The sequence below is a fragment of the Furipterus horrens genome, unplaced genomic scaffold, assembly GCF_987537825.1.
Source record: "Furipterus horrens unplaced genomic scaffold, mFurHor1.1.pri manual_scaffold_2, whole genome shotgun sequence".
Lineage (NCBI taxonomy): Eukaryota > Metazoa > Chordata > Mammalia > Chiroptera > Furipteridae > Furipterus > Furipterus horrens.
The window spans coordinates 101,937,491-101,963,184 of NW_028327172.1; the positions used below are offsets into that span (position 1 = coordinate 101,937,491).

Consider the following 25,694-nt stretch of genomic DNA (forward strand, 5'->3'; position numbering starts at 1 on the left):
CAGAGAAGTAAGTAAATAAAAGTTTGGGGAATTGTTGTTTCTAATCTAGGAATATCCAAGAAAGAAAATGCAATGACAAGAGTCAAAAAATTGTGACAGAGAAGTTTCCCTTATTTAAAATAGCTGAATTGGTATAAAACACACAAATCTTGTAAGATCACCTTCTCATTTCCACAGAAGTAACTGAAATCAGAAAAGATAAAAAAGGATGCAATCCAATTGGGGAAGGAGAGGGAGAAGACAGAACAGGAAAGTTACCTTAAACTATCTTGCCAACTCATTAGATTTGCTTCAGGAGCTGAAAATAAAATTAAATCTGTCGCATTTTAAAATCCAAACATCAATTCATATAAAGTAATACTTCTGAATAAGGGATTTTGTCCTCAATCTAAAAATGTTTAATGGTTACTGCTCCAAAGACTTCATAATGGGCTCCAGTTAAAGATAAAAGGTTGAGCACAGGCACTTATCTCTGTTTTCTCCTGAAACCCCACTGCTATGGCCTGAAATGTGTCCCTCTCAGAATTCATATGTTGAAGCCCTAACTCTTAATGTAATGGTATTTGGTGATAAAGCCTTTGTAAGGTAATTAATTAAGATTAGATGAAGTCATGAGGGTGGGGCCCTCGAAATGGGATTAGTGCTCTTAATAAGAAGAGAGGCCAGAATCACATACGAAAATATTTTGGCCCCCACTTACCCTGGGCTCGGGCGGAGGGGATGTGGGGAGGGCTGGAGACGCTTGGGGAGAGTTTGGCCCAGTGGCTTTGGGGAGAGAGCTAGGGGAGCTGCTGGCCGGTCCCAGTACTGACTCATCCCCAGTACTGCAGGCAGACCATTCCCCTCCGAGTGGCATCAGCCTGAGGGGAAGTAAAAGCCCTGCCTACAGGAATTAAGCTGCCACACCCTCCGTCCTTAAGCCTGACAGCTAATCACAGATTGAATAGATTAACAACTAAAGGAGACAGAAAAAGGCAGTAGATCCCTGGAAGTCTCCAACAGGCTGCCTAGGCCCAGACTGGTACAGGATCTGACGCCACCAGGGGCAGATCCAGGAAGTGCAGATCATTCTAAGAAGAACCAACAAAAAATAGGAGTCACAAAAATGGGGAGACAGAAAAACAACCCCCCATCAAAAGGAAAAGTAGAATCCCCAGAAAGAGTGCTAAATGAAATAGAGGGGAGCAAAATATCAGATATGGAATTCAAAACATGGATTATGGAGAAGCTCAATGAGCTCAGCGGAAACTACAAAGAACTTCAGGGAAAGTACAAGGAACTCCAGAAAAACTACAAGGAACTTACTGAGAATTACACCAGCATGAAACAGGACTTAGAAGCTATCAATAAGAGCCAGGAGGAAATGAAGAATACAATCTCTGAATTGAAAAACACTGTAGAAGGAATTAAAAGAAGGCTAGAGGAAGCAGAAGAGCAGATCAGTGAGCTGGAGGACAACGTAGAGAAAAACTCTCAGACAGTGCAACAAAATAAAAAAAGATTGAATAAGACTGAAGAGGCTCTAAGACAGCTGCATGACAACATGAAACATAATAATATCCGTCTCATAGGAATTCCAGAAGAGAAGAGCAAGGGATAGAAAACCTCTTTGAAAAACTAATGACAGAAAACTTCCCTAACATGAAGAGAGAAAGAATCATGCAAGTCCAGGAAGCACAGAGGGTCCCAATGAAGATGAACCCCAATAGGCCCACCTCAAGACACATCATAATTAAAATGGCAACATTCAAAGACAAAGCGAGAATCCTAAAAGCAGCAGGAGAGAAACAACTAATAACATACAAGGGTACTCCAATAAGGCTATCATACGATTTCTCAGCAGAAACACTACAAGCAAGAAGGGAATGGCAAAAAATATTCCAAGCAATGAAAACCAAAGGCCTACAACCAAGAATACTCTACCCAGCAAGGCTCTCATTCAGAATGGACGGTGAAATAAGGGGTTTCCAAGACAAAAGAAGGCTAAAAGAATACATCTCCACCAAACCAGCATTGCAAGAGATGCTAAAGGGTCTGCTTTAAGCAGCACTATTTACAATAGCCAAGTGCTGGAAACAACCTAAGTGCCCATCTGTAGATGAGTGGATCAAAAAACTGTGGTACATTTACACAATGGAGTACTATGTAGCAGAAAGAAAGAAGAAACTTCTACCATTTGCAATAACATGGATGGGACTAGAGAGAATTATGCTCAGTGAAATAAGCCAGGCAATGAAAGAAAAATATCTTATGCTATCATGTATTACAGAAAACTAATGAACAACACAAACAAATGAGCAAAACTGAACCAGAGGTATGTAAACAAGGAATAAACTAACAGTAACAATGGGGGAGGTGGGAGGGAGAGAAGAGGGTAAGAAGAGGAAGGGTCTAGTCAAAGAACATGTATAAATGACCCACGAACATGGACAACTGGGCGGGGACTGAATGTGGGAGAAGGGAAGGCAGGGTGCAGGGAAGCAAGAGGGGGAAAAAAGTGGGACAACTGTAATGGAAAAACAAACATAAAAAATTTTTAGTGGGGGGGAAAATGAAAATATGAAGAATGGAAATGCAAGTTCAGTGAATATTAGAAAGATAAGGATTTTCCTTCACACTGTATATTTTTCTCCCTATCTGATCCCTCCAGAGTTTGGCATTCTAAAGAAGTAAGTAATGACCTAAGTTTCTTTGCATAAAGCTAATAAGACTAGTTGTTAATAGAGGTTTTTTTGACTAAGACTTTGACTTAAATGTCATGCCTAAAGGAGACATGCTTGGGCTCTGGTTGTTACCAAAAAGCCCTGAGGAACTGGGAATGACTTTCAAAGGTAATAAAAGCCTATGAAATAAAAGGCCTAGTACCATGGTTGGATGCACGGTCCATGGCAATCTTTCCAGGGAAGGAATGAAGGTTGTTTTCCTGAAAGATGGCTAGAAGGGACCTTAAGGCACAATGGAAAACCAGAAGGACTTGGAAAAGACAGGTGTTTACAGGCAAGGCTGAATGCCAGGTACGTGATTCTGCTTCTGTGCCCTGAAGGGCAGACTGAAGGTCACCCTAAATGTTCCTTGTGTAAGTTCTAGCAAAGCAGAGCTATAGATCATAAGTGATCATTTTCTGCTCTTGTTGTGTTTATGCAAATGAACAGGATAAATTAAAAATGGTCTTAATGCAGTCCCTTTAATGACAAGGAGGATAATCTTAGGGAGAAAAATTGTGATTCAAGGAAAATCACAATGATCAGTGGTAGACTATAAAGTAGTGCAGCTAACAGTTTTTAAAGTTTCTTTTCATTTAAAATTTCTTTTCATTTGCAAGTTAAACTATGTCTGTGGTATTATCAAAGATGTTTAATTTACAGGCAAGAAGAATATCAAATGGCTTGCAAGTGGATATCTTTCCAATAAGACAGTCCTACAGATTTAGAGACTTGTTTGTGGGTTATGTTACATAAATTAACATGTCTGTTCTGTTTTCAAAGGGCGTAATCCTATGATCTCATTATCCAAGTGATTGTCTGTATGTATAGGCCTCACTTAATCCTGTCTGCAGCGCTGCCTCTTGAGACTCAATGGTTTGGCTGAATTAAGTGGCTGAGTTGGTGAAGAAAGGGGTGGTCTGTGGGCTTCACTTTAAAACTGGTTTCTCTTTTTTATCCTAATGGCTTGGATGGAAAGAGCCCAGAGGTCTGAGAGGGGTAAATCTAAACTATTTCCCTCAGCCCAAACTAAGTATAATGGGCAAAAGGGTTTTGGACAGGTGAGATGTACCTGGCACACCTTCCTCCAAAGAAGCCCTTCTTTTCCCTAATGTGGGTCATTAAAAAATTAATACCTGCCTTTTGTCATCTAGTGGTTATGGACTGAATGATGTCTTTTAACCCTGTTGCCAAATCTGTTGCCCCCGGAATACAACAAGGATGCCAGCCTGTTAAACCAAGCATGCCGCTGTCTGGGGACAGCCAACCAACCTGGAGTCTGCACGATCCTTCCCTATGTGGGAAGGCCACCCTCCCCTCCACACCCCCACTCTTATTTGGGATTTCTGGACCCAAGGGTAGGTAGGTAGGACGATGAGCATGTCCAGCTTGAAGCAGCTAGAGGAGCTTGAGACCTTCGTCCACTGTCCTTTATAGATTATAAAGGGTCTTGATATCTGAGATGGAGGGACTGTTATTTTTTATTGTTAAAATAATTATTTACTTAATAAAAATAAGAAGAAGAATATATGAAAGGGTGAGGCAGGTGAGCTTGTATGTACGACCCATGGGCATGGACTTGGGGAGGGGGGATTGTTAGGGGAGGGGGGTGTGCTGGGCGGAGGGGAGCAAAGGGGAATAATTTGGAACTATTGTAAGAATATAATCAATAAAATATACTTAAAAAAAAAAAAAAAAAAAGAAGAGAGGCCCGAGCCTTCTCTCTCCTTCTGCAGGTGAGGCCACATCCAGAAGGTGCCATCTACAATCCAGGAAGAGAGATCTCAGCAGAAGCCAATCATGCTGACACTAGGATCTAAACCTTCAGCCTCCAGAACTGTAAAAAAAAAATTATGTAAGTCACTGGTCTATGGTATTTTGTTATGTCAGCTGGACCATGTTCACACATCCACTAAAAGAGTTGTAAAAGGATTTTTTTTAAAGCATAAACCCATAAAGACAAAGAGAATAGGAAAGATAAAAACAGCAACAGTTTGACTACTAAAATAGGACAGAAGTTAGTGGTAATTGATTTAGTAAATCCTAGAATCTTAAAGTGTAGGAAAAGCAACTAAACTACAAGGAAAAACAACCAAACTACAATAGAGCTACCAAGAGACTCAGGAATTGGTGGCACTGGCTACAGTTGGAAGCAGAGGTCATGGAAACAGTGCACCGAGGATTGGTGAAAGCACTTTTACGAGCAGCCAGGCACACAATGCAATATACAGATCATGTATCACAGAAATGTATACTTGAAACCTATATGACCCAAATGTCATTCTATAGAATGAGTAAACAAGTTTGTTTTGTTTTGTTTTAAAGCAGCTGGACCCTAGGTCCCCACTACAAAGCGGGCACTAGACTGGAGGTTCATTCACTGCAAAGAGTAGGAGACAGTGTTTGGATTGGGGTGGAGGAGAGATGATAAAAGCACACCAGGCACACCTATGGGTTCAAAAAGATAAAGTAGAAACTCATGTACTGGAATAAATGATGAGGGTCCTCAGACCTTTCCCATACTTGGTTTCCAAAATGTTCAGAATCATACATATATGGTCTAAGTAAAGACTAGATATTCTTCTCTGGGGACTCCATCTAGGCAGGGAAAGATGGTCATCAAAATGGCCCAGCAGGACCATCCTGGGCTGGTGCCCAGAGCTGCAAGCTCCACCCACAATTACAAAGCTACCCAGCAGCTTTCCACCCATTCTTATACAGGAACAGATGGCCGAGGATGAGATATGTGAGGACATTCTCCAACTAAGAGACAAGAGACAGAAACAAATTAACAGAAAAGAGGAATCTTAAACAGACTATACAGGGACATGAAAATCTGAAAGGAAAAACAAAAACTCAGCTAAAAGAAGGGAATCCATATTAAAAAAACACACACACACACAATAAAAAACAAACTCTTAGAAATTAAAATTTTATCACAAATTAAAAAAAAAATTCCATAGGAGGAATGGGTGACGAAACTGGAGAGCTCCCTTAGCAAGCAGAGCTAAAAACATGAATACAGAAAATAAGCGACAAAAATAAGAAAATGAGTGCCTTAGAGGTATATCTGACTAGAAAGAGAAAATAGATGGGAGGATATTATTATTTAAACAATTCATAAAACCTTAGAGGACATGAATTCCCAGATTAAGAAGTACTCAGCATAATGGACAAATACAGGCCTACTTCAAGGTAAATTATATAATTTTATAACAGGGTGGCCAAAAAGAGGATCCTAAATGCTTTTATAAGAAAAAAAATAGGGCACAGAAAAAGAATCAAGTATCTAGGAAGTTTCATATCTTAATAGCAGTACAGACATCTAGAATATGCCAAATAAATGAGTTTTAAGTTCTGAGGAAAAATGACTTCCAACCAAGAATCTGATACCCACTGAAAGGAGGCTAAATATAATGCAAGCTGTAAGATCTTCCAATATGATCCTGAGCAGGCAGCCTGGGCTGCCAGGAGAAAGAGTTAGATAAGACAGCCCTCGTTCACTAACCATGTCTCCAGAGGTGCTGCACCTAGTTCACCTTCCCCCGACACTGGTAGCTTTCACTCTAATGGGAGGGCCTCTAACTTCCCTTAACCCCAAAGTCTTCTGGGGCTAAAGAGCTAGCATTGTCAAACAGCTCCTATAAACATCCAACAAATTACTCAAGGAGTATGGATCACAAGCAGCTTGTGTTTCTTCACTGATAAAATTGCATTCATGTTTGTATGTTGTGTTTGGGGGAGAGTGGAGATCTCCCAAGCACACTTTCCTGTGAGACAATGAGAGTGGTGGACCTGTGCCTTCTTGTTTCCACTTTTTGCAATAAAGCCATGCTGTATGACATGATGGGATTTGTGCCAAGCCCTGGTACATGAAAGGTTGTCAGCCAAAAGACATCATCTTCCTTAGTGAAGATGAAGGAACTCAGCTTATTCAGCAATAGTTAAATTTTCACTCATGAAATTTCTTTAAACAAACAAACGAACAAACAAACAAACAAAAAAACCCAAAACCAAACACAGTATTCCCTCACTTATCGCGGGTATTATGTTCTAGATCCCCCTGCGATAGGTGAAAATCCGCGAAGTAGGAACCTGACATTTATTTTAGTATTTATATATATTTTAAGGCTTATAAACCCTTCCCACACAGTACTGTATATGTATGTTGTTAAAGTTACACAGGTTTAAGGGTGTAGAATACGTTTAAGAACATAAGTAGCGTTATAAAAGTGTGGAAAAGGTTAATAAGGGACTGGGAACAGTTTATAAGTGTGTGGGAAGGGTTTATAAAGCCTTAAAATATATATAAATACTAAAATAAATGTAAGGTTCCTACTTCACAGATTTTCACCTATCACCGGGGGGGGGGGGGGGTCTAGAATGTAATACCCGTGATAAGTGAGGGAATACTGTAAATCAGGATGATAGAAGCGATATGCTGTTTTAAATAAGCCTTTTAATCATTCGACCTTCAAAACTATGTGCCTATGTTAATTTTAATAAAAATAAAAAACAAAGTTAAATTTTATAACAAAGGCATTACCACTATTATTGAAAAAATTTTTGATGGGGTGTAAAGATAAATAATTTTCCCAAAGAGACATTAAAAACAGAACTTAATTAATTGCTTACCCTAATGCTTCAACAAGAAAGCTATCACTCAACCTTTAAAAAACCCAAAATAACAAAATAAAGTTAAGATAAAATCCCTCAAACATATTGCTAATTTAGAAAATGACTAATGGTAATTAATATCAAGACAGGTTATTTTAATCTTGAGCAAAAGGAAAGATACTTTATAAAGTTTAAAATTACCTAATTATAAAAAAAGACTAGTATTCAGGCAACATTCATAAAAGACCTAGTGTATTAGTGTATGTGAAGCATTGTGTTCAAGATTGTAGGTCATATAAAGACCCCTAAACAGTTTATGTTCAAATAGGAAAATAAAGACACATACCCAAATACCACTCATGGAGTAGAAAAACAAAAAGCAGTTCAGAAGGGAAAGTTGTTTTTTCTTTGAATAAGGAAAACAAGAAACAGTCCATCAAAAAGGTGTAACTTAATCCCAGCTGGGAAGATTAAGAAATATTGATATGGTCAAGATTCTTCTTACTGGGTAAAGCAGCATAAGAAAAGAATAGAAATAAGAGCACAGACAACGCTGGGACTCCAAACAACTTGGTTTGGTAGAAATATAGAAAAGGATACAAGAAATTAAAAAGTGTAGGCTATTGTGAATAGCGCTGCTATGAACAAAGGGGTACACAAGTTCTTCTGAATTGGTGATTCTTAGGGTATATTCCCCAGCAGCGGAACAGCTGGTTCAAAAGGCAGTTCCATTTTTAGTTTTTAAAGGAAATTCCATACCATTTTCCACAGTGGCTGCACCAGTCTGCATTCCCACCAACAATGCACTAGGGTTTCCTTTTTTCCACATCCTCACCAGCACTTGTTGTTTGTTGATTTATTGATGATGACCATTCTGACAGGTATGAGGTGATATCTCATTGAGGTTTTAATTTGCATCTGTCTGGTGGCTAGTGATGCTGAGCATCCTTTCATGTGTCTACGGGTCATCCATATGTCCAGTGCTGGAAACAGCCTAAGTGCCCATCAGTAGATGAGTGGATCAAAAACTGTGGTACATTTACACAATGGAATACTACCCAAAAGAAAGAAAGAACTCTTACCTTTTGTGACAGCATGGATGGAACTAGAGAGTATTATGCTAAGTGAAATAAGCCAGTCAGTGAAAGACAAATACCATGCATGATCTCACCTAGAAAAGGAATCTAATGAACAAAATAGAACCACAGGCGTGGAAACATGGAACAGACTGAGGGAAGGGGAGAGGGAGATAATGGTGGAAAGAACATGTATGAATGACCCATGGACATGGACAACAGTGTAGGAATTGACTGTGAGAGTGAAATGGGCAGAGGAGGGTAAAGGGGGAAAAATTGGGACAACTGTAATAGAATAACAATAAAAACTGATCTTTAAAAAGTGTAGGCTAAAAAAAAAAATACATGGGACCAGTTTCTGGTTTTGCCTTAAATGTCATGCTAAGAATTTGGATTTTGTTATGAAGAAAACAGAGTATTGTTGAAAAGGTTGGGGAGAGGGTGGTAGCAGTCCAAGGAAAGTAGTCTTGATATAACTACTCAAAATTAGAAGATGCTGAAACCAAGAGAAGAATGTAACTATAAGAAAATGAATGAGACAGGTAATTGAAATCCACATGCCTAGAATCAGGTCACTTTTCTATTTAATTTAAGTAACACTTTTACCAAACTGTTCATTCAAATAGATCAGTTTTTGCTGGTTTCTGTAATAATACCTGTAGATTTGTTTGATGCTCTCCTTCGAATCTCTGTTACCATCAGTCGTGAAACTTGTGTTGTGAACTGCAGAAGATCAGAAAATTTTTCTGTCATTGTATTTGGTGGAGCATTTCCAAAAACCTGTGGATGAGAAAAAACAATTTTTAACCCTTTGAGTGCCAATGTTGCCATGAGTGATGCTGACACATTTTACCAAAAGAGCCAGTGTCGCTCCCAGTGACTGTAAATGTAAATAACAATGGGATAATTCATATCTTATGTTTTGTTCTCTCTTTTTGTACCTGAGCTTATATATTAATAAACTTTTTCTCACGTTGATCCAAATTTCAAATTTTTATGCTTGTCCAAATACTGACATATTTATTCTGTTATAAATTTTACTTACATTTTAAATGGTCCTTTTAATTTCGTTTATCTTTGCAATAATCATTGGAACTATGCGGTGTGCATAAGAAAGCTTTTGCTATTGTATTGTTTTTGCACTTCATTTTTGTTTACAAACTGTTTTTCACTGTTGATATCTACTGATATATGTCTCTAGTGTAAATGTCATTTGTGTTCATTTTTTTGTATGTTATAGTTTTTTCATCCAAAAATTTATGCAATATTTGGCATACTTCTTGCTTGTTATCCATGCTGCCATGTGTTTTTTCAAATTATAATCATAGGTTTTATATTATGCCATATATTATACTTCAAAAGTCATACTGAAGGAAAAAATTTATTTTTTCTGAAATAATTGTTATAATAAAATAATTTTAATGCAATAATTTTTTTGGTAAATTGCATCAAAGAACACTGCTTACAAAAGAAGAGTGTATTTACTATATGTCATGAAATTTTCAGCAAATTATTACGAATAATAATGTTTTAATAGACATTTCTCATTAACTCTGCATTTCTCAGCAAAATAGCCTAGCAATTATGCATGGCACTCAAAAGGTTAATAAAGCATTGTCAACTTTTTTCTTTTACTCTGTGCATTTCAAAGTGTGGTATGACTTGAAAATCAAGTTACAAAATGTATGCTTAAACAGTTTCTTTGGATGTAAATAACATGTTTAAAATTACAACTCTCTCAATAAACCAAATCTAGCCACATTTCCTTATACATACTAATTTGCTGAATGAGTGATTAAATACGTAAATCTAAAAGCCAAGGACTAGTTATCTACAGAATTTGAGTCAAGTTACTTTAGAAAATATTTTTCTGAAAAAATCTAAATTAAGAATTTAAGATTCTTTGATAGTACACAGATATCATCAAATGGTGAAAAGCAGAAGCTTATCTACTACGCTAAGTTCTAGGCTGAATATAGAATCCACTAACCTCATCTTATATCTTAGAATTTCTAAATCAAACAGCACTAATTCTCAAAACATGACTGGTAGGGAAAATACTACAATGAAGGGAATGAATGAGAGCCATGAATCTTCCCTATTTGAATATGTCCAAACCTTCCTAGCTTGCATTAAGTCACACTTTTTTGATGCACTATTTCTTGTTTCCCTTATTCAAAGGAAACTAAAACATTCTGTTCTGAACTACAGGTGTCTGTTCACTAAATTAACACATAAGTAATTGTAAATTATCTCAAAGAACAAATAAACACTTCTTTACTTTTCACTTAATCCTTGCCCTAGGATACATCTATTAATTTTAGAGAGAGGAAGAGGGAGGAAGGGAGGAGAAGAGAGGGAGGGAGGGAGAAGAAAGAGGGAAGGAGAGGGAGAAAAACATCGATTGGCTGCCTCCCACATGTGCCCCAACCAGGGACCAAACCTGCAACCTAGGTTACGTAGCCTGACTGTGAACTGAACCCTCGACCTTTCAGTGCATGGGACAACGAACATTCCAGCTAACTGAGCCACACCAGCCAGGGCAATTAAGCAGTACTTTTCAAGATCTCAACAAATTGTTTTTCTTCTAATATTTTGATAAATGTTGTATGTTTACAGTTAACCTGTGTGTTACCTGTTAAATAAGATCCACATTCTGTAACAAATTGCAGATACATTAAAAAAATTGAGAGACCAAACAATGACACATGCCTGAATAGTCATTTCACCTCCACTCAGAGATGAGTATGTATGTAACTGTTTAATGAAGGCATTTATAAAACAAATATATATTTTGCTGACAATTATTAGGCCTTTCATCAAACTAATTTAGACATATAGTACGTAAACATTTCTATTACCAAGAATATATCGATGTATATTTTGCACCGAAGACTTAAGAGCTATTTTATTCGTAAGCATTATTAATAAATAGATCATGTCTTAGAAGATATAAGAATATGGTTATTCAAGCAGTCTTCATGCTATTAAAAATGCATATAACTTTTCACACACAACCTAACATTTACTGCTTTATTTTCATACGAAAATTTTTGCAAAAGGTAAGTCTTACTTGAATTGACCGACCCAAAATCAATGTTACAGAAGAAAAACAATGTCCTATTTGTTAATCTGAATTGACATAAACAATTTTAAGTCTAGTGATCTAACACTACTAATGATAGATTCATTCTGTCAGTTATTCGGTCATAAATATTTATCCATCGCCTAAATACGTCAGGAAAAATTTGGAGCCATGAATAAAAATGTAAATAAAAATATGATTTCTGTGCTCAGGGAGTTCACATTTTAGTACAGAGACAAACATCAAACAAGTTAATTTAAAATAAAAATTATGTTAGAGAGTGATGTGTTATAAAGTCGGAAAATAGGGTACCTGAAAGGGAGTGTTGGGAGACGGGAGAAGTGAGGTAAGGTCTCTCTGAAATGACAATGTTGAGAAGGTGATATTGAATAACAAGTAAGAGTCACAATTCAAAGATCCAAGGAAAGAGGGCTCTAGGCAGTGAGACGAGTTGTGCTAATACCTCAAAGAGGACATGAAATTAGGGTAGTTGAGGACTCAAAAGGCTGGTGAGGCTAGATGTTTTGAATGAGAAGGAAAATGGTACAAGATAAGGTTGGAGAGGTACAGGGACTAAAACATAAATCTGACATTTTAGATAATATTAAATTAATTAAGGTAGCAAAGGAAAGAAGTTTCTTTTTTTGTGACTGACTTCAACAATTAAGTCTAAAAATATCAGGTATGAATGCACCACCTGGCACAAATAGTGGTATTTCTTAAAAACACACAATGCTTCGATCGTGTACTTAAATGTGTGCCACAGAGGATGGAGCATGGAGCTGAGAGTCGGGAGGCCTGGATTCTCCTCTCTCAGGGACTACAGGTCCCATTTTTGTGGTTCTTAAGTTTCTTCATCTGTCAAAGATGAGAGCTGGACAAGGACTGGTAGGTACTATATTCAACTCAGAAGGAATAATTCCATACAAGATACGTGACATTTGTAACTCAGATGAAAATAAAAACAGTACTGAGGAACAAACATGCCTTCTAGCAAATTCAATAAAAATAATTACCAGGAGTGATGGAACAAGAATTTAAAACTAAGTCTGCATGATCTTAAGTCCTGCCTTAATCACTCAGTACTATATTGTCTCAATTAAACTTCACCTGAACCCTATCCCTGTAACTTTGCAATGTTCACCTTAAGAAGAGAACAACATGGTTTGACTTGCTATTAAAAGGGTTATTTTTAATATGCACCTAAATAAATTTCAGAAAACTTACTGGTACCTCTAATAAACATTTCTGGCATACTCAGGGAGAAAAAATTAATAGTGTTAACTAATGTTGCATGCATAAAGTAGAGGCTCAATATGTATTTGTGGCAGAATGAAGCCACTCAATATAAATTAATTAAATATGCCTAATAAAAAAGTTTGGAATTTTGGCAGTTTTCTAAAATGGTGTCTTTAATTTTCTACATATAGTAAATGTCATATCTAAAATTAAGTTACACAGTATGACCACCATTAGTTCTTAAATAATTGCAATATCAAACAGAATTTAAAAATTAACAATTAAGATGTAATTGTGTTATTTTACTTTGTAGCTAAGATTTCTTATCAATTAATATCATTAGAGAAACATTTATCTTATACTCTTCCTGTTTCTCAGAAGGACCACCAAGACCACTAACTTAGGGGAAAAGAAACTAAGACTGCTTCCCTCAGTTGCATTCTCTCCTTCCTCTCTTTTTGGGATATGCCTGCTTCAAAAGGACACACTCTCATCTGCTCTGGCTATGGCCTACACCTGTCCCTTTTTATTTCAGGGGTAAATTTAGTCCTTTGTTGCACAGACCTATTCTGCATATCAACTGTACTGGCATTATATAATACTTATTAAAGCTGCATATATGTAAGTAGTCACCTTGTGGCTCCTATCTGTCTCTCATTTGGTTCTAAACTTAAGTCTCCTCTCTCTAAAGCCAAAAATTTAAAAAGTAAAGGTCATTTGTAAGGATAAAAAAGATACTGTTTTCAACTTAGATACTTCTCAAATATAAATTATGAATTAAAAAAGCTAGGGGAGCCCTGGCTGGTGTGGCTCAGTGGATTGAACACCAGCCTGTGAACCAAGGGGTCGCTGGTTTGATTCCCGGTCAGGGCACATGCCTGGGTTGTGGGCCAGGTCCCCAGTTGGGGGTGTACAAGAGGCAACCACACATTGATGTTTCTCTCCCTCTCTTTATCCCTCTCTTCCCCTCTCTCTAAAAATAAATAAATAAAATCTTTTAAAAAATAATAAAGATTAAGTTTAAAAAAAAAAGCTTGGGGAGTTTCAAAAAGAAGATCCATTTAGCCAAGATTGTATTTTAGAATATACAATAAAGTATGATAACATCTACCAAGGTAATTGACAATGGCAGTTAATATTTAGATGACTAAAATGCTATTCTTTTTAAATAAATTTAAATCAAGTATTTTCTCTGTAAGCTTTTAACTAAAGGTTGTTTTTAAGACTGCTGGATAGTATTATTCAACTATTCTTGGACTCCACAGTAACCCTTCAGTAGCTTGAGCAGCAGTCTCCGCAGGACTGTGAGGAAGATCACAGGAGGCCGCTGAAGAACTCAGCATGAGACCTGGCCCAGAAAAAGGACTCAACACATGTCATTTCTCAACCTGTGTCTCTTAAAGGCAAATACACATGTTGAAATAACACTATAGAACACACTTTAAAAATAATTCTGGAGATAGATGCCCATGTCTAACAGTAATTTGGTTTATTTACTATTTAGCATGAATCAAGCAAAGTCTCAAAAGTGAACAGTGCAATTCCTTTTTAGCAATCATGGTTAAGAGCTCTAGAGCCATAATGAGCTACTCATTCATCAAAGCTATTTCTTACTAGTAGAGAATGTTCATGTATAAATGGTTAAACATTAAATAAATATGACTATATATTTCAAAATTCAGTGGATGTGATGGTTTATTAAAGGACACTTTTAGGTTAATGATAATCCAATGAATATAATATGTATTTTTTTAATTGGTCACAATGGTACAAAAATAACTTCCTATCTTTTCATTAGTTAAGAGATGACTGAATCTTTATGGTATTTAACTCACTCATTATATTAGAAATGTAAGACAATGCATATATGTGCTTTCCATCAGCCAATTAAAAACTTTTGACTTAAAACAACTTAATAGTTAATGCGACGTATGACAAGTTAGAACTCAAGAAAACTAAGTCAAACAGTCAAAGCAAGAGAGGATAATCACTAAAGTATCTCAAATATATTCTTTAAAAAAACATATATCTGTATAATTATTCTACCCTAATACTCACTTGAACTGACTGCAGAAACCTAACTGATGAAATACATGAGATACATATGTAGGATATTACTTATTAATTTATGTTAATAGAAAAAAAACAATTGTCCTAACCATTCTAAATATCATCACCTTTGCAAATGGTTGTAAGTCTGAGAGAATGAAATTACCACAAAATACTCAGCCAACAGTACCTAAACAAGGCAAAACAACAAAAAAACTTCCCAGAACTAATTCCAACCAAAATTCTGAGTGGTTACCTCAACAGGGCTTGAAAAATGTTTTTTTCTCACAATCAGTTCTCTCTCCTGTTTTCAGAACAGCTATTTTAAATCCCCCTCCCCCTTTCCTCATGTTCCCGTTCTCCATCTCCTCCCTCCATCATTCTTAGTCTTTTATTTTATAGATTAAAAAAATGAACATCCTCTAAATGTACTGTTTCCATCCTCTAGTCTTACTCTATCCTACCTACCTATCGACATGTGAACTAGTCTTTTTTTTACTATGTTCCTCCCTTCTACTCTTGCCCTTCTGCCTTACCAGCCCAGAAGAACCTCAATCTCAATAATGTACTTAACTGCCTTCCCTAACTTCTACGCACAGGCTGCTGAGCGCCTGGCAAGAGCAAAATCACACACAGGCATGGATAAGATCCGGTATTAATTTATTATCTGCAATTTTCACTGGGTCCTCAATACTCCTTTATTGTTCCCTTTCAACTATCTCAGTCCCTTTCATTAATATTCCAGACCATCACAGTATCTTTAAGTCCCTTAGTCAACCTACTTCCTCAAGACTCTTAACAGACCACGACTTCTGTTGACAAACTTCAGGAAACCGAGGTTATTAAACACGATTTTATTCAACTTCTCACTACCTTAACTACAAATCCATATTCACACCCAACAAAATACAGGGTGAGACAAAAGTAGGTTTACAGTTGTGAGTACTCAAAACACAGTTAATAAAGCTATTGTAATAATCATAACCTGCATGTCTTTTTCCACACAAACACCTATAAACCTACTTTTGCCCCACCCTGTAATCCTTTCCCTAGGATGTCGTAGGTCTCTTTCCTGCTGGAGGCTCAACTACCTATCTGAAATTGACTCCATGCTCTCCTCCCTCAATCAATTTCAATCTCTCTTGAAAATTTCCAGATTTTCCCTTCTGCTGGTTTCTTCCCTTCTCTTTATGAGCATGCCTACATCTTTCCCACCTTTAAAAAGAAAGTAAAATACGAGAAATCTGTAAGCAAACACCCTTTTAAAAAAATTATTTACTTATTTATTTTTAGAGAGAGGGGAAAGGAGAAAGAGTGGGAGAAGAACATCACTGTGTGGTTGCTTCTCACACGCCCCCAACTGGGGACCTGACGTGCAACCTAGTCATGTGCCCTGACTGGGAACTGAACCAGCGACACTTGGCTCACAGGCCGACGACACTCAATCCACTGAGCCACAGCAGCCAGGGATTGCAAACACCCTTTTATTGCCAAATCCACCTCCACCAATCTCTTTTGTTCTCCTTCCTTTCAAACTTCTACAAGCCAAGTATATACTTACTGTCTCTTCTCATCTCTGATTCACTCAAATCACTGCTTTCTGGCTCCACCATCCTAGTGACTTCCAAACTGGTAAATTTCAAAAAAATTCTTCAGCCCTCATAGTACCGAGTCTCTTCATTGTATATGAGTATTGACTGTTCTCCTCCTTGCCACTTTTATCTTGAGTTCTATTACCACTCTCTCCTGATTCTTTTTGTACTGCCATGGTTGGCTTCTGTTCTATACTGTTCTTTCATTTAACATTCATATTCTCTATGGTTCTTTCTTAGCCTGCTGGTCTTCTCAACCATTAGTATGAACTTTGAGTAATCTTTTGTCCCACTCCAGGGTTTCAATGACCACATCTTTGCCAACAAGTACCAAAAATATGTGTCCAGCCAACTTCTAATTGCCTATTGAATGATACCTCTGCCAGGGAAGCTCACAAATCATCCAAACTCAATGCACCATACTGAATCTACCCCCTAAACCTTTCTTTCTCAGCTATTGAGAAACATCCACCCAGTCTCCCAAATTAGAAACCTCAAAGCCTTGTCTTGGCCCCTTCTACTCTCTCTTATTCTATGGCTTACAGTACTCATTGGCTCTCATGCCTCCAGGAAAAGCATTAGTTCTTAGTAAGAGTATGCCTCCTATACATCTTGACAGTCTTATTTTTTGCCACTCTTTGACATAAACAACTCCTTGACATGCTTATAGACATCGGCACATATTAAATTGTTTGTTGCCTTTTACTCTTGACTCATGCTTTAACTTCTTACATTAATTATCTACTTGGTTAATTTAGTCCAGTTAATTCCAATCTGGCTCATGTTTATCTTTTGAAGCTCAAGAATCAGATCACATTCTCAAGGGAGACTTCCTTTCACTAACTACCACATTTTTAGACAACTTTCTTTTCAGGGCTGACATATCCTCCCATGTCTCTAATAGTACATTTCTTTGTTGTTGTACTTCTCTCTTCTTCAACAGAAGTGTATGTTTGTCTTCCTCATTATACTACACCTTCACAAGATTAGACTATTTTATCTCAGAAACCCAATGCATACTGTGGTGTATGGCACAAAGTTTATATATTTGACACAAGTAAGTACCAATGCATAGGCAATTATCACCACACAGCTGAAGACTACTCTGGTATGAAAGAACACAGACACACACAAGGAATCTGGAAAAATAACGATGCAGGGAGTTTAATAAATTTTGAAAAAAATTAATATTTTCAGAGGGATGAAAATGAGATATTTTAAAACTGAGATGTTGCACAGTTTTAAAAGAATCAAAGGATGAATTCAAGGAAGTTAAAAATATAATGTAAGGTTAATCGAGAAGAGTTAACGTATTATTAATAAAGTTCCAGCAAAGGAAATCAATAAAATATACTTAAAAAAAAAAAAAAACATTCCAGCAAAGGAAACATGTAAAACAATGGGACGATTAACAAAGTATTTCAAAATATTTCCCCAGGATTAAAGGTTACAAGTTTTCAGGTTAAGAAGAGTCATCATGAAGCCTCAGTAAAATTTTAAAATAATTAGAAAAATAAAAGAGCCTAGAAAATTTCAAGCAGAAACACGAACACAGAGAGAACAAACAACATAGAAACCAACTGAGACTGGAAGGGAGACGACAAGTCAGAGATGGGGGTAGAGAGAAAGGCATAATCGGGGGAAAGAGACAGATTCAAGGGAGGCAGAGAGCAAAAGGAAAAGACACAGATGGGGAGAGAGACACGGGAGCTAAGAGAGACAAGGAAGGAGAGGGAGCGAGACAGGGAGAAAGAAGGATGGTGAGGGGAGCAAAAGATAGAAGTGGGGTAAAGAGAGAAGGTACAGAAAGAGATAGAGAGGTAGAGTTGGGATAGAGACTGAACAGGGAAGGGAAGGAGAAACAGAGATAGAAGGAAAAGGACAGAGACAGGGTAAGAGAAAGAAAAATAAGGAGATGGGAAGAGACACGGGGCAAGAGAAAGAGGAGGGGGAGGAAGAGGAAGAGATGGAGGAGAAGGAGAAACAGAGACATGCAGAGGAAAAAATGAAGACAGTTATAGTATGAAGTCTGGAGGAAACAAATTCTACAAGAGTGGGAAAATAATGGTGGTATACTATAAGGTCCATTTGTGAATACTATTTATACCATGATCAGTAATGTGTAAACACTAAATATTGTTTAAACAAATGGTATACTATTTGGAAAGAATAAGGAGAGTAATTAATATGTACTAGTTTTTATATCCCTCAGTAGGAAGTCAATTAAGACTGAATAATCAAGAAACAATCAGTAAAAGTATGTTATTTTAGAGCTGAAAGAGCTAAAAGTGACAGCAGCAATTAGCAGTGGAGAGCAGTAGGGCATCCATTAGACGGTGGAACTACTTGACTTTTTAAATTATGTACTTTTACACCTTTGGTAAAACTTAAAAATTCTTTTGAAAATCCCCACCAAGACTACTACCTATGATCAAGTTGATAAAATACAGTAAAACATTAACTCTGTTTAGACTCTCTAGGTCCTGTAACTATCCTCTTTCAATTTCTAATAGAAAACATGCCAAAAAACAAAGAAAACTGAGATGATTCTTTAAAAGTGTACAAAGCACTTGGGCAACTGCACCATTTGATGCAATAAACCATCACTTCAAAAGAATAATGGGACTTCCAGCAAAGACAGAGGCCTAGACAGACACGCTGCATCTCCCTCCACAATTAAGAAGGAATACATCTACCTCAAAACTAGAGACAACCAGAAGTTCCAGAAAATTGAGCTGCATGGAAGTCCAACAAAGAGATAAAGAAGAAATACTCATCCAGACAGGTAGGAGGGGCAGAGCTGGGGTGGAGAGGGTGTGGTGTGGTGGTGGCAGTAGCGGCAGCAGTCACATGTTTTAAAAACTAGGGAGGGACACCTGGGGAGTGCTCCCAGCACCAGAACAGACCGAATAACTCACAGTCCCAGGGCCAGGGAAATAAAAGCCTCATTGCTTCTGACTGTGCAAACCAGTTGGGGTTGGGGCAGAGGAAGAAACTGCTGGTCTCTCAGAAAAGTCTGCTTGTTTAAAGGGCCCCCATGGTCCTAGAACGTCCGCAGACCTACCCACTCTGGGAAAAACAGCCAGGGCAACAGCTAGAGGCTCCACTCCCATACGGAAGCGGGAGAAGTGCCTGGAAAAGGGGCGAGTGCTGAGCAAGCAGCATTGTCCCCTCTCAGATCCCTCCCCAACACATAGCGCCACAATGTGGTGAAAGGAGTTGTCCAGCATTGATAAATACCTAAGGCTCCGCCCCTTACAACATGACAGGTGCGACAGTTCTACCTAAGACACACAGGCAAACAAACACAGGAGACTGTCAAGATGAGGAGACAGAGAAATATGGCCCAAAAGGGGGAACGGATCAAGGTTTCAGTGGAAGAACTAAGCGATGAGGACACAGTCAACCCAACAGACATAGAGTTCAAAACACTGGTGATAAAAGATGCTCACAGGCTTCACAGATACTTTTCAGTATGGCAAACGCATAAGGAAAGAAGTGAAGGCTATGCTAAATGAAATGAAGGAAAATCTACACAAAACCAACGCTGAAGAGAAGGAAACTGGGTTCAAACCAATGATTTGGAACATAAGGAAGAAAAAACAGTCAACCAGTACAGAATGAGGAAACAAGAATTGAAAAAATTAGGAGAGGCATAGGAACCTCAGGGACAATTTGGATCATGCCAACATCCAAATCACAGGGGTGCGAAAAGGAGAGGAGAAAGAGCAAGAAATTGAAAGCTTATGTGAGAAAATAATGAAGAAAAACTCCCCAAATTTGGCAAAGGAGATAGACATACAAGTCCAGGAAGCACAGAGTCCCAAACAAGCTAGACCAAGGAGGACCACACCAAGACACATCATAATTAAAATGCTAAAGGTTCAAGATAAAGAGAGAATCTTAAAAGCAGCAAGAGAAAAGCAGAGTTACCTACAAAGGGGTGCCTATAAAACTATTAGCTGATTTCTCAAAAGAAACTCTGCAGGCAAGAAGGGACTGGCAGGAAGTATTCAATGTGATGAAAAGCAACAACCCACAACCAAAATTACTCTATCCAGCAAAGCTATCATTTAGAATTGAAGGGCAGATGAAGTGCTTCCCAGACAAGGTAAAGCTAAAGGAGATCATCATCACCAAGCCATTATTATATGAAATGTCAAAGGGACTTACTTAAGTAAAAGATAAAAAATTATGAACATTAAAATGACAACAAACTCACAACTATCAACAACCGAATCTAAAAAAAAAAATAAAAATAAAAAAAATCCAATTAAGCAGACCAGAAAGGAACAGAATCGTAGGTATGGGGATCATTTGGAGGGTTATCAGCTGGGAGGGGGAAGGGGGAGAAATAGGGAAATGGTGCAGGGGTTAAGAAGCATAACAGGATGGTACAAAATAGACAGGGGGAAGTTAAGAACAGGAAAGGATGAAGGCAAAGAACTTATATGCACGACCCATGGACATGAACTAAGGGGGTGTGGGACTGCTGGAAGGAAGGTGGGTATTGGGTGGAGGGGAGCAAAGGGAAAAAAAATTGGGACTACTGTAACAACATAATCAATAAAATATACTTTAAAAAAGAATAATGGAAATAACTAATGATAATTTACAATCTATCCCTCTTCCCAAACCCAACCATTAGAGGAACCTTTTACAAAATGCTCAGTCTTCCTTTTATCTATTAGGACTAAGTATAATTCATTTTGACCAGGTCTCACATCAAGTCACATTATTTTACAGCAAACTGAAGGTAAGGAATAAAAACGTCAAGCTTTTTAGAAACGAACTCATTTTATCATTTTTCCTACCTATGACTTATAACCTTAAGATTCTGGCAGTGCCACCCACTCCTGGAAATTGTGCTTGGCAACCTGGACTTACCCTGTTAAACACTGGCAGCATCATGTACAGCTTCTCTTCTTGTTCCTTCTGAGTCATGTGCCGAGGAGGATGGCACAGCTCAGTGAAGAGACGGCGGAGGTGCATCAGGCCCAAGGCGTTGTCTTGCGGGCTGCACTCCTCCTGCCTCGGCCGACCCATGATCCTCTTTACCATGTTCATCTTGGCGGGTTGGTGATAAACACTTCTAATCCTGTAGAAAGAAGTTCACCCAAGAACAGTCAAAATGTCATTATCTTGATCAGGTTAGGCATGCATAAGGAGCTTAAAAAGTCTTACAAAATAGAAAATTCTGACTAAAATATTTTTTCTACTTCTTTAAAAAAGAAAGGTAGAAAGGCAAAGCTAATTCTGATACATCTCCCTAAAAGACAAATTTAATTATGGCCCTCAACTATCCTAGCTTTGACACAATTTGTATAAAATGTAAACCATTAACTGAACAAGTAACAAATGATTCCAATTAAGTTAGTCATATCAAGAGTTCAACAAATAAAGGAATCACACATCTTACTATCAATATATTGCTTAATAGCTAAGTACCTGTAAAAGAACAAAAAAACAGAAAATTCACCCTTACCTCAAAACATCCAAACTAAGAACTTCCCCCCCCAAAAAACCCCAATATTCTTTAAATTTATTTTTTTCTAGATGAAGGATTACACTTTGGTACCTACTAAAGAGTTTCCTTTATGTTATAGTTTAAAAATATACAAATTAAATAAAATGATATCCCAATATTCTATAAATCATAAGATGACAGTGAAATTATGTAACTGAAGAAGCACTTTTTCAAACTACAGTTTGAAACCCTTTGGTAAGGTCATACTAATTCATTTAGTAGGTCATGATGAGTATTTTTAAAGTTAAAAGGTATTTGAACACATATAAGGGCAATTATTATTTCATAAAACTTATTTTAGGTAAGGTGGTATTTGTGTGTACTGCATCATAATGTAAAATGTATCCCTCACTAGAGCTGCAGTTAAGAAATAAACAAACCAACCATGGGGTTAGAGTATATACCAGAATCAATAACACTAAGCTTTCAGAAAGCATCATCAGCCCTTTTAAACCACCACTAACTGTGCCAGCAGTTAGCTAATTTCAGACACAAAAACAGGATATCTTACAAAAGGAATCAGGAAGGTTGGGAGGACATTATGGATATAAAGACTCTGAAAGAAAGGCAATTTGCTTTTTAATCTGTAAAAAAGTAGGAATAAGCTGAAGATTAATTTTTAGTTTTGCTATTGGGTTGGCTAAAAATATTGTTGATTTTTTTCTGCAAGATGGCTCTAGTAGCACTTAGTTGTCTTTAACTTCATTTGAAACACTTTTGTTAGATTGTATTGTGGCAGCTGTCATACCAACTTGCATTTTTAAAAAATTATCCGAATTGGTGAATTTTTGATAGCCATTTTAATACTGAAGATGGAAGAAAATATGCAATATTTTCAGCATATTGTGCTTTATTATTTCAAGGAAGGTAAAAACACAATTGAAACGCAAAAAAAAGAAAAAAAAACGATTTGTGTAGCATGTGGAGAAGGTGCTGTTGACTGAACGTGTCAAAAGTGGTTTGTGAAATTTCATACTGCAGATTTCTCACTGGACGATACTCCACAGTGAGGTAAGCCATTTGAAGTAGGTAGGGATCAAATTGAAACACTAATTGAGAACAATTAACATTATACCACGCAGGAGATAGCCAACATACTCAAAATATCCAAATCAATAAAGTTATTGGTGAAAATGAAAAATGCATCTTTTATTTTACAAAAAAAAAAACAAAAAAAAAAAACCATATGGACTTTTTGGCCAACACAATACACAACCACATAACACAGCATGCCGTTTCTTTAAAAAATGAAAGACTACTACAAGGCTACAGCTTTATTTATTAAACATCTGTCTATTGATTTTTTAAAACTATAAGAAGAACTAGCATCTTAAACATGCAACCCTGAGAATTTTGAGTTAATTCCATATTTGGCTATTGGCACGTGCTTATGCACTGTAGTCTGACTGTAACAGGAGGCCGCATGATGTGACTCATCACAGAAGAGGAGCAGAGACTCACTCTTAGAGCTTGTCTTTGCCAGGTGACTGATGTGCAAAGAGCACTTAATACACTCTAAGGGGTCCAATTGCAGGGAAGAATGCTTAAACACACAGGCAAAGGCGAAGGGGAACGTCAACTGCAAAATAACAAACAAAAATCTAGTTCAAAGCCGTTCTTGGAAAACAGGCAAGTCCTCCAAATATTTTTTTTTAAGATTTCAAAAATATATTCAAATAGCCTATTATGTGCTGGTGTGTGTAGTCATAAAAAATCCCCAGAACAAGGACAAAATTTGAACTGAATTATAAAATGTTTGTAAATTAGCTAACATTTTAGATTATGCATAGCTCTGTTCTTTTTCCTTGGCTTGTAGCCAGAGTTCATAACCTAGAGCCTGAGGTTAGGAATTGGGGGGGGGGGGGTGGTTCATGATCCTCTAATATTTCAAAAACGTTTTTCTAAGAGATTCCCCAGCTTTCAAAGGGGGGGGGATCCTATGTCTTTAAAAAAGAAAATAAAAAGTGAAGCATCACTCTATATCTAGAGAACTTCAAAGCACTTTCAGACTATTTCCTTTGCTCTTTATTCCAACATAAGTGGGCTAGCTGAATACAGGATTAATTTCATCTTTAAGTGAGGCCCAAGACAAGAACAATAAGAAGGAATTGTATGAGAATCCAGATCTTTAACTCCTGATCAAATGCCCTTCCCCATTTTACTCATATTTAGATGCTTATTTTAAATTGCAGAATTCTTGGAAACTGTGACCCTAGTATATTTATTATTTAGTGCCAAGTAGCAATTAGAATGTGGAAGAAATCTTTTTGATTTTTTAGAACATACACTAATCAACTTTCATCTGAGTAAAAACACACACACACACACACACACACATGATCACATACTGACAACCATTAACTAGATGTAATCAAGCTATTTGCACCCTTATTATTTTAATATTTATCAGATACAAAAGTATAGCTATCAATCAGCTAACTGGGTTTACAGGTACGTCTCAAATTACTCAGATGATAGTAAAAGATCCCCCTTTCTCCTAAGAAACACATAAGCATCTCAGCTTGCTAAATCATTGCTTTGTCTGCACATCAATTTTTATATTTAAAGTATATTCAGACCAAGAACTACCTGAAGAGTAAAAGACTAGAAAAAAAAATAGGCACTTTTCAGTCAAAGCTGTACAAACATGTCCATATAAGATACCGTATTTTTCGCACTATAAGACGCACCTGACCATAACTAAGACTCATCTAGGTTTAGAGGAGGAAAACAAGAAAAAAAAAATCTGAACCAAATGGTGTAATAAAATACTTAATAAAATATAACAGAATAATATTTCAACCATGTAAAGTGAACAGCAGTCAACAGTGCTTTAAGAACCATAATCACTATCATTAATAAATGAGGAGAGACTTTAAGGTTCAAGTACTCTTCTAGTTTTTTGGGAACCCCAAAAACTCATCATTGCTTGTGTCAGAATTTATGAAGCTCAGTTGCTCACAATCACTGGTATCACTTTCTTCGCTATCTTCATACTGACCAGACGCCCTCAGATTCAGCAGTAAAGTGGGACATTTAAGCATCCCTAGGGGTTTCGCGTGGGCCCATCACTTCCTCTTCTAATGGCTGTCGCCACCACTGACGACGGGTCAGGTAATAAACATCACGGTCTGTGATGCAATATTTGCTCCAAAAGACTCACAGACATTCCCCCCGCGCCCCACTTCGTGGGAGAAAAAAAAAGTGTGTTATGGTGTGAAAAATATGGTAAGTAAATTCAAGTGAAAGGCTCTTAACTCCCTTGAATCTTGGGTTTCCCTCATCTGTAAAATCTTTTTTTCACAACTTTAGTGTAATGCACACATAAAATAACATGATAACTATAAACTGTCAAACATATCAGTTGCATTCAATAAGTTTTCAATTTCTTTACAACACTGTTTTAGAGACTTACAAAATGATTTTAAGAAGTTAAAGGGAAATGTATTTCTTAATTGGATGCTCAACAAGAGGTTTCTAAAGCAATATAGGACAGGCAAAATATAACAATGATGACAGAATGATTATTTTGGGGAAATGTTATTAGGGGTTTTCGAAATATTTATAAAGATTATTCTATATAAGAACTGTATTTTGTTTCACAAGAGAAAAGTGTTTGTACTGCCAACAGGGAGTTATTTAAACAGCAATGAGATAATTACTGCAATGAGCCCAGGCAGTATTTCTTATTCCAAGACCTTCTCTTACTGCTTGAAAATCGCAGACACTTTAACAATGCCCACTCCAAATCCTTTACACAGTTTGCCATTACTTAAACTATAGAAGGGCATAATAATTAAATAGCCT

The 25,694-nt window shown here is 37.1% G+C and overlaps 1 protein-coding gene across 1 annotated transcript in view; it reads right to left on the reverse strand.

Annotated features, from left to right (window-relative positions):
* WDFY3 (WD repeat and FYVE domain containing 3) overlaps positions 1 to 25,694 on the reverse strand; it is a 288,940-nt gene that overhangs the window by 174,937 nt on the left and 88,309 nt on the right. Inside the window, exons 2-3 of the mRNA XM_090266254.1 lie at positions 21,248 to 21,458; positions 9,052 to 9,175 (exon numbers count right to left, since the gene is read on the reverse strand). Of these exons, the coding sequence (XP_090122380.1) occupies positions 9,052 to 9,175; positions 21,248 to 21,427 (304 nt within the window). The 5' untranslated portion in view covers positions 21,428 to 21,458. The remainder of the gene's footprint in view (positions 1 to 9,051; positions 9,176 to 21,247; positions 21,459 to 25,694) is intronic.